Source organism: Schistocerca nitens, unplaced genomic scaffold (genome assembly GCF_023898315.1).
Source record: "Schistocerca nitens isolate TAMUIC-IGC-003100 unplaced genomic scaffold, iqSchNite1.1 HiC_scaffold_468, whole genome shotgun sequence".
NCBI classification, from domain to species: domain Eukaryota; kingdom Metazoa; phylum Arthropoda; class Insecta; order Orthoptera; family Acrididae; genus Schistocerca; species Schistocerca nitens.
The window spans coordinates 4,667,846-4,686,884 of record NW_026046001.1 but is presented as its reverse complement, the minus strand read 5'-3'; the positions used below and the strand labels follow the sequence as shown (position 1 = coordinate 4,686,884).

The 19,039-nt window shown below is 28.3% G+C and overlaps 3 protein-coding genes across 3 annotated transcripts; all 3 read right to left on the bottom strand.

Moving 5' to 3' along the window:
- Positions 1-182: 182 nt before the first annotated feature.
- LOC126232275 (repetitive organellar protein-like) lies at positions 183-5,173 on the bottom strand. The gene is made up of 10 exons (XM_049942562.1): positions 5,162-5,173; positions 4,860-5,106; positions 4,519-4,818; positions 3,633-3,798; positions 2,860-2,974; positions 2,276-2,411; positions 1,917-2,162; positions 1,486-1,855; positions 616-750; positions 183-330 (listed from the first exon to the last, which is right to left on the bottom strand). The coding sequence occupies exons 1-10, from the start codon at positions 5,171-5,173 to the stop codon at positions 183-185; spliced, it is 1,875 nt and encodes a 624-aa protein (XP_049798519.1).
- A 2,487-nt stretch (positions 5,174-7,660) lies between these two features.
- Positions 7,661-12,992, bottom strand: LOC126232274 (structural maintenance of chromosomes protein 2-like). Its single transcript, XM_049942561.1, has 12 exons — positions 12,931-12,992; positions 12,563-12,749; positions 12,178-12,469; positions 11,860-12,016; positions 10,970-11,404; positions 10,190-10,283; positions 9,772-10,085; positions 9,458-9,573; positions 8,981-9,176; positions 8,478-8,704; positions 8,133-8,416; positions 7,661-7,831 (listed from the first exon to the last, which is right to left on the bottom strand). Exons 1-12 carry the CDS (start codon positions 12,990-12,992, stop codon positions 7,661-7,663), a joined length of 2,535 nt encoding a protein of 844 aa, XP_049798518.1.
- Positions 12,993-13,471: 479 nt separating this feature from the next.
- LOC126232272 (golgin subfamily A member 6-like protein 7) lies at positions 13,472-19,032 on the bottom strand. Its single transcript, XM_049942560.1, has 10 exons — positions 18,971-19,032; positions 18,614-18,753; positions 18,218-18,499; positions 17,941-18,076; positions 16,913-17,445; positions 15,722-16,003; positions 15,400-15,580; positions 14,920-15,097; positions 14,557-14,838; positions 13,472-13,858 (listed from the first exon to the last, which is right to left on the bottom strand). The coding sequence occupies exons 1-10, from the start codon at positions 19,030-19,032 to the stop codon at positions 13,472-13,474; spliced, it is 2,463 nt and encodes an 820-aa protein (XP_049798517.1).
- Positions 19,033-19,039: the final 7 nt, after the last annotated feature.

Below are 19,039 nucleotides of genomic sequence, written 5' to 3'. Positions count from 1 at the left end.
AGGACTCACAGTCCAATATACTTTTAATTCTTTTTTACTTTATGGACCCACCAACTATTGGTGATGGTATTTTGTCTTTTTAGTACGTTTAATTTCGCGACATAGATTTTACAACCTGATGATGAGAGCATTGTCTCTCGAAACGCGTTGTTAAAATATATATAAAAAATCGCGGTTGAATGCTAAATGTGATAACCATCTTTTCGATACTTTTCGATATCTTTTCGGTACTTTTCGATATCTTTTCGGTACTTTTCGATATCTTTTCGGTACTTTTCGATATCTTTCCGGTACTTTTCGATATCTTTTCGGTACTTTTCGATACCTTTTCTATACTTATCGATATATCGATACTTATCGATATATCGATACTTATCGATGTATCGATACTTATCGATATATCGATACTTTGCGATATATCGATACTTATCGATATATCGATACTTTGCGATATATCGATACTTATCGATATATCGATACTTATCGATATATCGATACTTTTCGATATATCGATACTTTTCGGTATATCGATACTTTTCGATATATCAATACTTTTCGATATATCGATAGTTTTCGATGTATCGATACTTATCGATATATCGGATATATCGATACTTATCGATATATCGATACTTTTCGATATATCGATACTTTTCGATATATCGATACTTTTCGATATCTTTTCGATACTTTTCGATCTTTTCGATACTTTTCGATATCTTTTCGATACTTTTCGATATCTTTTCGATACTTTTCATTATATATCGATACATTTTATTATATATCGATACTTATCTTTATATATCGATACTTATCATTATATATCGATACTTATCATTATATATCGATACTTATCATTATATATCGATACTTATCATTATATATCGATACTTTTCATTATATATCGATACTTTTCATTATATATCGATAGTTTTCCTTATATATCGATACTTTTCCTTATATATAGATACTTTTCGATATATATCAATACTTTTCGATATATATCGATACTATTCGATATATATCGATACTTTTCGATATCTTTTCGGTACTTTTCGATATCTTATCGGTACTTTTCGATATCTTATCGATACTTATCGATATATCGATACTTATCGATATATCGATACTTATCGATATATCGATACTTTTCGATATATCGATACTTTTCGATATATCGATACTTTTCGATATATCGATACTTATCGATATATCGGATATATCGATACTTTTCGATATATCGATACTTTTCTATATATCGATACTTTTCGATAAATCGATACTTCTCGATATAACGATACTTTTCGATATATCGATACTTTTCGATAAATCGATACTTCTCGATATATCGATACTTATCGATATATCGATACTTTTAATATATATCGATACTTTTCGATATATCGATACTTATCGATATATCGATACTTATCGATATATCGATACTTATCGATACAGCGATACTTTTCGATATCTTTTCGATACTTTTCGATATCTTTACGATACTTTTCGATATCTTTTCGATACTTTTCGATATCTTTTCGATACTTTTCGATATCTTTTCGGTACTTGTCGATATCTTTTCGGTACTTGTCGATATCTTTTCGGTACTTGTCGATATCTTTTCGGTACTTGTCGATATCTTTTCGGTACTTTTCGATAACTTTTCGGTACTTTTCGAAATCTTTTCGGTACTTTTCGATATCTTTTCGGTACTTTTCGATATCTTTTCGGTACTTTTCGATATCTTTTCGGTACTTTTCGATATCTTTCCGGTTCTTTTCGATATCTTTTCGGTACTTTTCGATATCTTTTCGGTACTTTTCGATATCTTTTCGGTACTTATATATCGATACTTATCATTATATATCGATACTTATCATTATATATCGATACTTTTCATTATATATCGATACTTTTAATTATATATCGATACTTTTCATTATATATAGATACTTTTCGATATATATAGATACTTTTCGATATATATAGATACTTTTCGATATATATAGATACTTTTCGATATCTTTTCGATACTTTTCGATATCTTTTCGATATCTTTTCGATACTTTTCGATACTTTTCGATACTTTTCGATATCTTTTCGATACTTATCGATATCTTTTCGATACTTATCTATATCTTTTCGATACTTATCGATATCTTTTTGTTACTTATCGATATCTTTTCGATACTTATCGATATCTTTTCGATACTTTTCATTATATATCGATACTTTTCATTATATATCGATACTTTTTATTATATATAGATACTTTTCATTATATATAGATACTTTTCGATATCTTTTCGATACTTTTCGATATCTTTTCGATTCTTTTCGATATCTTTTCGGTACTTTTCGATATATCGGTACTTATCGATATATCGGTACTTTTCGATAAATCGATACTATTCGATATATCGATACTTTTCGATATATCGATACTTTTCGATATATCGATACTTTTCGATATATCGATACTTTTCGATATATCGATACTTATCGATACATCGATACTTATCGATATATCGATACTTATCGATATATCGACACTTATCGATATATCGATACTTATCGATATATCGATACTTATCGATATATCGATACTTATCGATATATCGATACTTATCGACTCTTATCGATATAACGATACTTATCGATATATCGATACTTATCGATATATCGATACTTTTCGATATATCGATACTTTTCGATATATCGATACTTATCGATATATCGATACTTTTCGATATATCGATACTTTTCGATATATCGATACTTATCGATATATCGATACTTATCGATATATCGATACTTTTCGATATCTTTTCGATACTTTTCGATATCTTTTGGTACTTTTCGATATCTTTTCGGTACTTTTCGATATCTTTTCGGTACTTTTCGATATCTTTTCGGTACTTTTGGATATCTTTTCGGTACTTTTGGATATCTTTTCGGCACTTTTCGATATCTTTTCGATACTTTTCGATATCTTTTCGGTACTTTTCGATATATCGGTACTTTTCGATATATCGATACCTTACGATATATCGATACTTTTCGATAGATCGATACTTTTCGATATATCGATACTTATCGATATATCGATACTTATCGATATATCGATACTTATCGATATATCGATACTTATCGATATATGGATACTTATCGATACTTATCGATATATCGGTACTTATCGATATATCGATACTTATCGATATATCGATACTTATCGATATATCGATATATAGATACTTATCGATATATGGATACTTATCGATATATCGATACTTTTCGATATATCGATACTATTCGATATATCCATACTTATCGATATATCGATACTTTTCGATATTTCGATACTTCTCGATATATCGATACTTATCGATATATGGATACTTATCGATATATCGATACTTTTCGATATATCGATACTTATCGATATATCGATATTTTTCAATACATCGATATTGATATATTGATACTTTTCGATATATCGATACTTATCGATATATCGATACTTTTCGATACATCGATACTTATCGATATATCGATACTTATCGATATGTCGATACTTATCGATATATCGATACTTATCGATATGTCGATACTTATCGATATATCGATACTTATCGACATATCGATACTTTTCGATATCTTTTCGATACTTTTCGATATCTTTTCGATACTTTTTGATATCTTTTCGATACTTTTCGATATCTTTTCGATACTTTTCATTATATTCGATACTTTTCATTATATATCGATACTTTTCATTATATATCGATACTTTTCCTTATATATCGATACTTTTCCTTATATATAGATACTTTTCGATATATATCGATGCTTTTCGATATATATCGATACTATTCGATATCTTTTCGATACTTTTCGATATCTTTTCGATACTTTTCGATATCTTTTCGGTACTTTTCGATATCTTCTCGGTACTTTTCGATATCTTTTCGGTACTTTTCGATATTTTTTCGGTACTTTTAGATATCTTTTCGGTACTTTTAGATATCTTTTCGGTACTTATCGATATCTTTTCGGTACTTATCGATATCTTTTCGGTACTTATCGATATCTTTTCGGTACTTTTCGATATATCGATATTTATCGATTTATCGATTCTTTTCGATATATCGATACTTTTCGATATATCGATACTTTTCGATATATCGATACTTCTTGATATATCGATACTATTAGATATATCGATACTTTTCGATATATCGATACTTTTCGATAGATCGATACTTATCGATATATCGATACTTTTCGATACATCGATATTTTTCGATATATCGATACTTTTCGATATATCGATACTTATCGATATATCGATACTATTCGATACATCGATACTTTTCGATATATCGATACTTATCGATATATCGATACTTTTCGATGTATCGATACTTATCGATATATCGATACTTTTCGATACATCGATACTTTTCGATATATCGATACTTATCGATATATCGATACTTTTCGATATATCGATACTTTTCGATATATCGATATTTTTCGATATTTTTTCGGTACTTTTCGATATCTTTTCGATACTTTTCGATATCTTTTCGATACTTTTCGATATCTTTTCGATATCTTTTCGATACTTTTCGATGTCTTTTCGATACTTTTCGATATCTTTTCGATACTTTTCGATATCTTTTCGATACTTATCTATAAAATTTCGATACTTATCGATATCTTTTGGATACTTCTCGATATCTTTTCGATACTTATCGATATCTTTTCGATACTTATCGATATCTTTTCGATACTTTTCATTATATATCGATACTTTTCATTATATATCGATACTTTTTATTATATATAGATACTTTTCATTATATATAAATACTTATCGATATCTTTTCGATACTTATCGATATCTTTTCGATACTTTTCGAAAATTTTTCGGTACTTTTCGATATCTTTTCGGTACTTTTCGATATCTTTTCGGTACTTTTCGATATCTTTTCGGTACTTTTGGATATCTTTTCGGTACTTTTCGATATCTTTTCGGTACTTTTCGATATCTTTTCGATACTTTTCGATATCTTTTCGGTACTTTTCGATATATCGGTACTTTTCGATATATCGATACTTTACGATATATCGATTCTTTACGATATATCGATACTTTTCGATACATCGATACTTTTCGATATATCGATACTTATCGATATATCGATACTTATCGACATATCGATACTTATCGATATATCGATACTTATCGATATATCGATACTTATCGGTATATCGATACTTATCGATACTTATCGATATATCGATACTTATCTATATATCGGTACTTTTCGATATATCGGTACTTTTCGATATATCGATACTTATCGATATAATGATACTATTCGATATATCGATACTATTCGATATATCGATACATTTCGATATCTTTTCGATACTTTTCGATATCATTTCGATACTTTTCGATATCTTTTCGATACTTTTCGATATCTTTTCGATACTTTTCCATATCTTTTCGGTACTTTTCGATATCTTTTCGGTACTTTTCGATATCTTTTCGGTACTTTTCGATATCTTTCCGGTACTTTTCGATATCTTTTCGGTACTTTTCGATACCTTTTCTATACTTATCGATATATCGATACTTATCGATATATCGATACTTATCGATGTATCGATACTTATCGATATATCGATACTTTGCGATATATCGATACTTATCGATATATCGATACTTATCGATATATCGATACTTTTCGATATATCGATACTTTTCGGTATATCGATACTTTTCGATATATCAATACTTTTCGATATATCGATAGTTTTCGATATATCGATACTTATCGATATATCGGATATATCGATACTTATCGATATATCGATACTTTTCGATATATCGATACTTTTCGATATATCGATACTTTTCGATATCTTTTCGATACTTTTCGATCTTTATGATACTTTTCGATATCTTTTCGATACTTTTCGATATCTTTTCGATACTTTTCGATATCTTTTCGATACTTTTCATTATATATCGATACATTTTATTATATATCGATACTTATCTTTATATATCGATACTTATCATTATATATCGATACTTATCATTATATATCGATACTTATCATTATATATCCATACTTATCATTATATATCGATACTTTTCATTATATATCGATACTTTTCATTATATATCGATAGTTTTCCTTATATATCGATACTTTTCCTTATATATAGATACTTTTCGATATATATCAATACTTTTAGATATATATCGATACTATTCGATATATATCGATACTTTTCGATATCTTTTCGGTACTTTTCGATATCTTATCGGTACTTTTCGATATCTTATCGATACTTATCGATATATCGATACTTATCGATATATCAATACTTTTCGATATATCGATACTTTTCGATATATCGATACTTTTCGATATGTCGATAGTTTTCGATACATCGATACTTATCGATATATCGGATATATCGATACTTTTCGATATATCGATACTTTTCTATATATCGATACTTTTCGATAAATCGATACTTCTCGATATATCGATACTTTTCGATATATCGATACTTTTCGATAAATCGATACTTCTCGATATATCGATACTTATGGGTATATCGATACTTTTCGATATATCGATACTTTTCGATATATCGATACTTATCGATATATCGATACTTATCGATATATCGATACTTATCGATACATCGATACTTTTCGATATCTTTTCGATACTTTTCGATATCTTTACGATACTTTTCGATATCTTTTCGATACTTTTCGATATCTTTTCGATACTTTTCGAAAATTTTTCGGTACTTTTCGATATCTTTTCGGTACTTTTCGATATCTTTTCGGTACTTTTAGATATCTTTTCGGTACTTTTGGATATCTTTTCGGTACTTTTCGATATCTTTTTGGTACTTTTCGATTATCGGTACTTTTCGATATATCGATACTTTACGATATATCGATTCTTTACGATATATCGATACTTTTCGATATATCGATACTTTTCGATATATCGATACTTATCGATATATCGATACTTATCGACATATCGATACTTATCGATATATCGATACTTATCGATATATCGATACTTATCGATATATCGATACTTATCGGTATATCGATACTTATCGATACTTATCGATATATCGATACTTATCGATATATCGGTACTTTTCGATATATCGGTACTTTTCGATATATCGATACTTATCGATATAATGATACTATTCGATATATCGATACTATTCGATATATCGATACATTTCGATATCTTTTCGATACTTTTCGATATCATTTCGATACTTTTCGATATCTTTTCGATATCTTTTCGATATGATATAATCCATTATGGAGTCAAGGTAGCAGTTGTCGTTATACTGGTTATCACATTTAGCATTCAACCGCGATTTTTTATATATATTTTAACAAGACGAGGACCCACAGTCCAATATACTTTTAATTCTTTTTTACTTTATGGACCCACCAACTATTGGTGATGGTATTTTGTCTTTTTAGTACGTTTAATTTCGCGACATAGATTTTACAACCTGATGATGAGAGCATTGTCTCTCGAAACGCGTTGTTAAAATATATATAAAAAATCGCGGTTGAATGCTAAATGTGATAACCATCTTTTCGATACTTTTCGATATCTTTTCGGTACTTTTCGATATCTTTTCGGTACTTTTCGATATCTTTTCGGTACTTTTCGATATCTTTCCGGTACTTTTCGATATCATTTCGGTACTTTTCGATACCTTTTCTATACTTATCGATATATCGATACTTATCGATATATCGATACTTATCGATGTATCGATACTTATCGATATATCGATACTTTGCGATATATCGATACTTATCGATATATCGATACTTATCGATATATCGATACTTTTCGATATATCGATACTTTTCGGTATATCGATACTTTTCGATATATCAATACTTTTCGATATATCGATAGTTTTCGATATATCGATACTTATCGATATATCGGATATATCGATACTTATCGATATATCGATACTTTTCGATATATCGATACTTTTCGATATATCGATACTTTTCGATATCTTTTCGATACTTTTCGATCTTTATGATACTTTTCGATATCTTTTCGGTACTTTTCGATAACTTTTCGGTACTTTTCGATATCTTTTCGGTACTTTTCGAAATCTTTTCGGTACTTTTCGAAATCTTTTCGGTACTTTTCGATATCTTTTCGGTACTTTTCGATATCTTTTCGGTACTTTTCGATATCTTTTCGGTACTTTTCTATATCTTTCCGGTTCTTTTCGATATCTTTTCGGTACTTTTCGATATCTTTTCGGTACTTTTCGATATCTTTTCGGTACTTATATATCGATACTTATCATTATATATCGATACTTATCATTATATATCGATACTTTTCATTATATATCGATACTTTTAATTATATATCGATACTTTTCATTATATATAGATACTTTTCGATATATATAGATACTTTTCGATATATATAGATACTTTTCGATATCTTTTCGATACTTTTCGATATCTTTTCGATATCTTTTCGATACTTTTCGATGTCTTTTCGATACTTTTCGATATCTTTTCGGTACTTTTCGATCTCTTTTCGGTACTTTTGGATATCTTTTCGGCACTTTTCGATATCTTTTCGATACTTTTCGATATCTTTTCGGTACTTTTCGATATATCGGTACTTTTCGATATATCGATACTTTACGATATATCGATACTTTTCGATATATCGATACTTATCGATATATCGATACTTATCGATATATCGATACTTATCGATATATCGATACTTATCGATACTTATCGATATATCGGTACTTATCGATATATCGGTACTTTTCGATATATCGGTACTTTTCGATATATCGATACTTATCGATATATCGATACTTATCGATATATCGATACTTTTCGATATATCGATACTTTTCGATATCTTTTCGATACTTTTCGATATCATTTCGATACTTTTCGATATCTTTTCGATACTTTTCGATATCTTTTCGATACTTTTTGATATCTTTTCGATACTTTTCGATATCTTTTCGGTACTTTTCGATATCTTTTCGGTACTTATCGATATCTTTTCGGTACTTATCGATATCTTTTCGATACGTATCGATATATCGATACTTATCGATATATCGATACTTTTCGATATATCGATACTTTTCGATATCTTATCGATACTTATCGATATATCGATTCTTTTCGATATATCGATACTTTTCGATATATCGATTTTTTTCGTTATATCGATACTTTTCGATATATCGATACTTTTCGATATATCGATACTTCTCGATATATCGATACTTATCGATATATCGATACTAATCGATACATCGATACTTATCGATATCTTTTCTTCGATCTTTTCGATACTTTTCGATATCTTTTCGATATCTTTTCGATACTTTTCGATATCTTTTCGATACTTTTCGATAACTTTTCGATACTTTTCGATATCTTTTCGATACTTTTCGATAACTTTTCGATATCTTTTTGAAACTTATCTATATCTTTTCGATACTTTTCACATTATATATCGATACTTTTCATTATATATCGATACTTTTTATTATATATAGATACTTTTCATTATATATAGACACTTTTCGATATCTTTTCGATACTTTTCGATATCTTTTCGATACTTTTCGATATCTTTTCGATACTTTTCGATATTATATCGCTACTTTTCGATATCTTTTCGATACTTTTCGATATCTTTTCGATACTTTTCGATATCTTTTCGGTACTTTTCGATATCTTTTCGATACTTTTCGATATCTTTTCGATACTTTTCGATAACTTTTCGATACTTTTCGATATCTTTTCGATACTTTTCGATAACTTTTCGATACTTTTCGATGTCTTTTCGATACTTTTCGATATCTTTTTGAAACTTATCTATATCTTTTCGATACTTATCGATATCTTTTCGATACTTATCGATATCTTTTCGATACTTATCGATATCTTTTCGAATCTTATCGATATCTTTTCGATACTTTTCACATTATATATCGATACTTTTCATTATATATCGATACTTTTTATTATATATAGATACTTTTCATTATATATAGACACTTTTCGATATCTTTTCGATACTTTTCGATATCTTTTCGATACTTTTCGATATCTTTTCGATACTTTTCGATATCTTTTCGATACTTTTCGATATCTTTTCGATACTTTTCGATATCTTTTCGGTACTTTTCGATATATCGGTACTTATCGATATATCGGTACTTTTCGATATATCGATACTTTTCGATATATCGATACTTTTCGATATATCGATACTTTTCGATATATCGATACTTTTCGATACATCGATACTTTTCGATATATCGATACTTTTCGATACATCGATACTTATCGATATATCGATACTTATCGATACTTATCGATATATCGGTACTTATCGATATATCGATACTTATCGATATATCGATACTTATCGATATATCGATATATAGATACTTATCGATATATGGATACTTATCGATATATCGATACTTTTCGATATATCGATACTATTCGATATATCCATACTTATCGATATATCGATACTTTTCGATATTTCGATACTTATCGATATATCGATACTTATCGATATATCGATACTTTTCGATATATCGATACTTATCGATATATCGATACTTATCGATATATCGATACTTATCGATATATCGATACTTATCGATATATCGATACTTTTCGGCATATCGATACTTTTCGATATATCGATACTTATCGATATATCGATACTTATCGATATATCGATACTTTTCGACATATTGATACTTTTCGATATATCGATACTTTTCGTTATCTTTTCGATACTTTTCGATATCTTTGCGATACTTTTCGATATCTTTTCAATACTTTTCGATATCTTTTCGATACTTTTCGATATCTTTTCGGTACTTTTCGATATCTTCTCGGTACTTGTCGATATCTTTTCGGTACTTGTCGATATCTTTTCGGTACTTGTCGATATCTTTTTGGTACTTTTCGATATCTTTTCGGTACTTTTCGATATCTTTTCGGTACTTTTCGATATCTTTACGGTAATTTTCGATATCTTTTCGGTACTTTTCGATATCTTTTCGGTACTTTTCGATATCTTTTCGGTACTTTTCGAAATCTTTTCGGTACTTTTCGATATCTTTTCGGTACTTTTCGATATCTTTTCGGTACTTTTCGATATCTTTTCGGTACTTTTCGATATCTTTTCGGTACTTTTCGATATCTTTTCGGTACTTTTCGATATCATTCCGGTACTTATCGATATCTTTTCGGTACTTTTCGATATCTTTTCTGTACTTACCGATATATCGATACTTATCGATATATCGATACTTTGCGATATATCGATACTTATCGATATATCGAAACTTATCGATATATCGATACTAATCGATATATCGATACTTATCGATATATCGATACTTATCGATATATCGATACTTATCGATATATCGATACTTATGATATATCGATACTTATCGATATATCGATACTTATCGATATATCGATAATTATCGATATATCGATACTTATAGATATATCGATACTTATAGATATATCGATACTTTTCGATATATCGATACTTATCGATATATCGATACTTTTCGATATATCGATACTTTTCGTTATATCGATACTTATCGATATATCGATACTTTTCGATATATCGATACTTTTCGTTATATCGATACTTTTCGATATATCGTTACTTTTCGATATATCGATACTTATCGATATATCGATACTTTTCGATATCTTTTCGATACTTATCGATATATCGATACTTTTTGATATCTTTTCGATACTTTTCGATATCTTTTCGATACTTTTCGATATCTTTTCGGTACTTTTCGATATCTTTTCGGTACTTTTCGATATCTTTTCGGTACTTATATATCGATACTTATCATTATATATCGATACTTATCATTATATATCGATACTTTTCATTATATATCGATACTTTTAATTATATATCGATACTTTTCATTATATATAGATACTTTTCGATATATATAGATACTTTTCGATATATATAGATACTTTTCGATATATATAGATACTTTTCGATATATATAGATACTTTTCGATATCTTTTCGATACTTTTCGATATCTTTTCGATACTTTTCGATATCTTTTCGATACTTTTCGATATCTTTTCGATACTTTTCGATAACTTTTCGATACTTTTCGATATCTTTTCGATACTTTTCGATAACTTTTCGATACTTTTCGATGTCTTTTCGATACTTTTCGATATCTTTTCGAAACTTATCTATATCTTTTCGATATTTATCGATATCTTTTCGATACTTATCGATATCTTTTCGATACTTATCGATATCTTTTCGATACTTTTCACATTATATATCGATACTTTTCATTATATATCGATACTTTTTACTATATATAGATACTTTTCATTATATATAGACACTTTTCGATACCTTTTCGATACTTTTCGATATCTTTTCGATACTTTTCGATATCTTTTCGATACTTTTCGATATTATATCGCTACTTTTCGATATCTTTTCGATACTTTTCGATATCTTTTCGGTACTTTTCGATATATCGGTACTTATCGATATATCGGTACTTTTCGATATATCGATACTTTTCGATATACCGATACTATTCGTTATATCGATACTTTTCGATATATCGATACTTTTCGATATATCGATACCTCTCGATATATCGATACTTATCGATATATCGATACTTTTCGATATATCGATACTTTTCGATATAATGATACTTTTCGATATATGGATACTTTTCGATACATCGATACTTATCGATATATCAATACTTTTCGATATATTGATACTTTTCGATATATCGATACTTCTCGTTATATCGATACTTCTCCATATTTCGATACTTATCGATATATCGATACTTATCGATATATCGATACTTATCGATATATCGATACTTATCGATATATCGATACTTATCGATATATCGATACTTATCGATATATCGATACTTTTCGATATATCGATACTTATCGATATATCGATACTTATCGATATATACTTATACTTATCGATATATCGATATATATATATATAAATCGATATTTCGATATATCGATACTAATTGATATATGGATACTTATCGATATATCGATACTTTTCGATATATCGATCCTTATCGATATATCGATACTTTTCGATATATCGATTCTTTTCGATATATCGATACTTTTCGATATATCGATACTTATCGATATATCGATACTTTTCGATACATCGATACTTATCGATATATCGATACTTATCGATACATTGATACTTTTCGATATCTTTTCGATACTTTTCGATATCTTTACGATACTTTTCGATATCTTAACGATACTTTTCGATATCTTTTCGATACTTTTCGATATCTTTTCGGTACTTTTCGATATCTTTTCGGTACTTGTCGATATCTTTTCGGTACTTTTCGATATCTTTTCGGTACTTTTCGATATCTTTTCGGTACTTTTCGATATCTTTTCGGTACTTTTCGATATATTTTCGGTACTTTTCGATATATTTTCGGTACTTTTCGATATCTTTTCGGTACTTTTCGATATCTTTTCGGTACTTTTCGAAATCTTTTCGGTACTTTTCGATATCCTTTCGGTACTTTTCGATATCTTTTCGGTACTTTTTGATATCTTTTCGGTACTTTTCAATATCTTTTCGGTACTTTTCGATATCTTTTCGGTACTTTTCGATATCTTTTCGGTACTTTTCGATATCTTTTCGGTACTTATCGATATATCGATACTTATCGATATATCGATACTTATCGATATATCGATACTCTTCGATATATCGATACTTATCGATATATCGATACTTATCGATATATCGATACTTTTCGATATTTCGATACTTTACGATATATCGATATTTTTCGATATATCGATACTTATCGATATATCGATACTTATCGATAAATCGATACTTATCGATATATCGATACTTATCGATGTATCGATACTTATCGATGTATCGATACTTATCGATATATCGATACTTTTCGATATATCGATACTTTTCGTTATATCGATACTTTTCGTTATATCGATACTTTTCGATATATCGATACTTTTCGATATATCGATACTTATCGATATATCGATACTTTTCGATATCTTTTCGATACTTATCGATATATTGATACTTTTCGATATCTTTTCGATACTTTTCGATATCTTTTCGATACTTTTCGATATCTTTTCGGTACTTTTCGATATCTTTTCGGTACTTTTCGATATCTTTTCGGTACTTATATATCGATACTTATCATTATATATTGATACTTATCATTATATATCGATACTTTTCATTATATATCGATACTTTTAATTATATATCGATACTTTTCATTATATATAGATACTTTTCGATATATATAGATACTTTTCGATATATATAGATACTTTTCGATATATATAGATACTTTTCGATATCTTTTCGATACTTTTCGATATCTTTTCGATACTTTTCGATATCTTTTCGATATCTTTTCGATACTTTTCGATGTCTTTTCGATACTTTTCGATATCTTTTCGATACTTTTCGATATCTTTTCGATACTTATCGATACCTTTTCGATACTTATCTATATCTTTTCGATACTTATCGATATCTTTTCGATACTTATCGATATCTTTTCGATACTTATCGATATCTTTTCGATACTTATCGATATCTTTTCGATACTTTTCATTATATATCGATACTTTTCATTATATATCGATACTTTTTATTATATATAGATACTTTTCATTATATATAGATACTTTTCGATATCTTTTCGATACTTTTCGATATCTTTTCGATACTTTTCGATATCTTTTCGATACTTTTCGATATCTTTTCGATACTTTTCGATATATTTTCGGTACTTTTCGATACCTTTTCGGTACTTTTCGATATCTTTTCGGTACTTTTGGATATCTTTTCGGTACTTTTCGATATCTTTTCGGTACTTTTCGATATCTTTTCGGTACTTTTCGATATATCGGTACTTTTCGATATATCGATACTTTACGATATATCGATACTTTTCGATATATCGATACTTTTCGATATATCGACACTTTTCGATATGTCGATACTTATCGATATATCGATACTTATCGATATATCGATACTTATCGATATATCGATACTTTTCGATATATCGATACTTTTCGATATATCGATACTTTTCGATATATCGATACTTTTCGATATATCGATACTTATCGATATATCGATACTTTTCGATATATCGATACTTTTCGATATCTTTTCGATACTTTTCGATATCTTTTCGATACTTTTTGATATCTTTTCGATACTTTTCGATATATTTTCGATACTTTTCGATATCTTTTCGATACTTTTCGATATCTTTTCGGTACTTTTCGATATCTTTTCGGTACTTTTCGATATCTTTTCGGTACTTATATATCGATACTTATCATTATATATCGATACTTATCATTATATATCGATACTTTTCATTATATATCGATACTTTTAATTATATATCGATACTTTTCATTATATATAGATACTTTTCGATATATATAGATACTTTTCGATATATATAGATACTTTTCGATATATATAGATACTTTTCGATATCTTTTCGATACTTTTCGATATCTTTTCGATACTTTTCGATATCTTTTCGATACTTTTCGATAACTTTTCGATACTTTTCGATATCTTTTCGATACTTTTCGATAACTTTTCGATACTTTTCGATGTCTTTTCGATACTTTTCGATATCTTTTTGAAACTTATCTATATCTTTTCGATACTTATCGATATCTTTTCGATACTTATCGATATCTTTTCGATACTTATCGATATCTTTTCGAATCTTATCGATATCTTTTCGATACTTTTCACATTATATATCGATACTTTTCATTATATATCGATACTTTTTATTATATATAGATACTTTTCATTATATATAGACACTTTTCGATATCTTTTCGATACTTTTCGATATCTTTTCGATACTTTTCGATATCTTTTCGATACTTTTCGATATTATATCGCTACTTTTCGATATCTTTTCGATACTTTTCGATATCTTTTCGATACTTTTCGATATCTTTTCGGTACTTTTCGATATATCGGTACTTATCGATATATCGGTACTTTTCGATATATCGATACTTTTCGATATATCGATACTTTTCGATATATCGATACTTTTCGATATATCGATACTTTTCGATACATCGATACTTTTCGATATATCGATACTTTTCGATACATCGATACTTATCGATATATCGATACTTATCGATACTTATCGATATATCGGTACTTATCGATATATCGGTACTTATCGATATATCGATACTTATCGATATATCGATACTTATCGATATATCGATATATAGATACTTATCGATTTATGGATACTTATCGATATATCGATACTTTTCGATATATCGATACTATTCGATATATCCATACTTATCGATATATCGATACTTTTCGATATTTCGATACTTCTCGATATATCGATACTTATCGATATATCGATACTTATCGATATATCGATACTTTTCGATATATCGATACTTATCGATATATCGATACTTATCGATATATCGATACTTATCGATATATCGATACTTATCGATATATCGATACTTTTCGGCATATCGATACTTTTCGATATATCGATACTTATCGATATATCGATACTTATCGATATATCGATACTTTTCGACATATTGATACTTTTCGATATATCGATACTTTTCGATATCTTTTCGATACTTTTCGATATATCGATACTTATCGATATATCGATACTTTTCGATATCTTTTCGATACTTTTCGATATCTTTGCGATACTTTTCGATATCTTTTCAATACTTTTCGATATCTTTTCGATACTTTTCGATATCTTTTCGGTACTTTTCGATATCTTCTCGGTACTTGTCGATATCTTTTCGGTACTTGTCGATATCTTTTCGGTACTTGTCGATATCTTTTTGGTATTTTCGATATCTTTTCGGTACTTTTCGATATCTTTTCGGTACTTTTCGATATCTTTACGGTAATTTTCGATATCTTTTCGGTACTTTTCGATATCTTTTCGGTACCTTTCGATATCTTTTCGGTACTTTTCGAAATCTTTTCGGTATTTTTCGATATCTTTTCGGTACTTTTCGATATCTTTTCGGTACTTTTCGATATCTTTTCGGTACTTTTCGATATCTTTTCGGTACTTTTCGATATCTTTTCGGTACTTTTCGATATCATTCCGGTACTTATCGATATCTTTTCGGTACTTTTCGATATCTTTTCTGTACTTACCGATATATCGATACTTATCGATATATCGATACTTTGCGATATATCGATACTTATCGATATATCGATACTTATCGATATATCGATACTAATCGATATATCGATACTTATCGATATATCGATACTTATCGATATATCGATACTTATCGATATATCGATACTTATCGATATATCGATACTTATCGATATATCGATACTTATCGATATATCGATACTTATAGATATATCGATACTTTTCGATATATCGATACTTATCTATATATCGATACTTTTCGATATATCGATACTTTTCGTTATATCGATACTTATCGATATATCGATACTTTTCGATATATCGATACTTTTCGTTATATCGATACTTTTCGATATATCGATACTTTTCGATATATCGATACTTTTCGTTATATCGATACTTTTCGATATATCGTTACTTTTCGATATATCGATACTTATCGATATATCGATACTTTTCGATATCTTTTCATTACTTATCGATATATCGATACTTTTTGATATCTTTTCGATACTTTTCGATATCTTTTCGATACTTTTCGATATCTTTTCGGTACTTTTCGATATCTTTTCGGTACTTTTCGATATCTTTTCGGTACTTATATATCGATACTTATCATTATATATCGATACTTATCATTATATATCGATACTTTTAATTATATATCGATACTTTTCATTATATATAGATACTTTTCGATATATATAGATACTTTTCGATATATATAGATACTTTTCGATATATATAGATACTTTTCGATATATATAGATACTTTTCGATATCTTTTCGATACTTTTCGATATCTGTTCGATACTTTTCGATATCTTTTCGATACTTTTCGATATCTTTTCGATACTTTTCGATATCTTTTCGATACTTTTCGATATCTTTTCGATACTTTTCGATAACTTTTCGATACTTTTCGATGTCTTTTCGATACTTTTCGATATCTTTTCGAAACTTATCTATATCTTTTCGATACTTATCGATATCTTTTCGATACTTATCGATATCTTTTCGATACTTATCGATATCTTTTCGATACTTTTCACATTATATATCGATACTTTTCATTATATATCGATACTTTTTATTATATATAGATACTTTTCATTATATATAGACACTTTTCGATATCTTTTCGATACTTTTCGATATCTTTTCGATACTTTTCGATATCTTTTCGATACTTTTCGATATTATATCGCTACTTTTCGATATCTTTTCGATACTTTTCGATATCTTTTCGGTACTTTTCGATATATCGGTACTTATCGATATATCGGTACTTTTCGATATATCGATACTTTTCGATATACCGATACTATTCGATATATCGATACTTTTCGATATATCGATACTTTTCGATATATCGATACCTCTCGATATATCGATACTTATCGATATATCGATACTTTTCGATATATCGATACTTTTCGATATATTGATACTTTTCGATATATGGATACTTTTCGATACATCGATACTTATCGATATATCAATACTTTTCGATATATTGATACTTTTCGATATATCGATACTTCTCGTTATATCGATACTTCTCCATATATCGA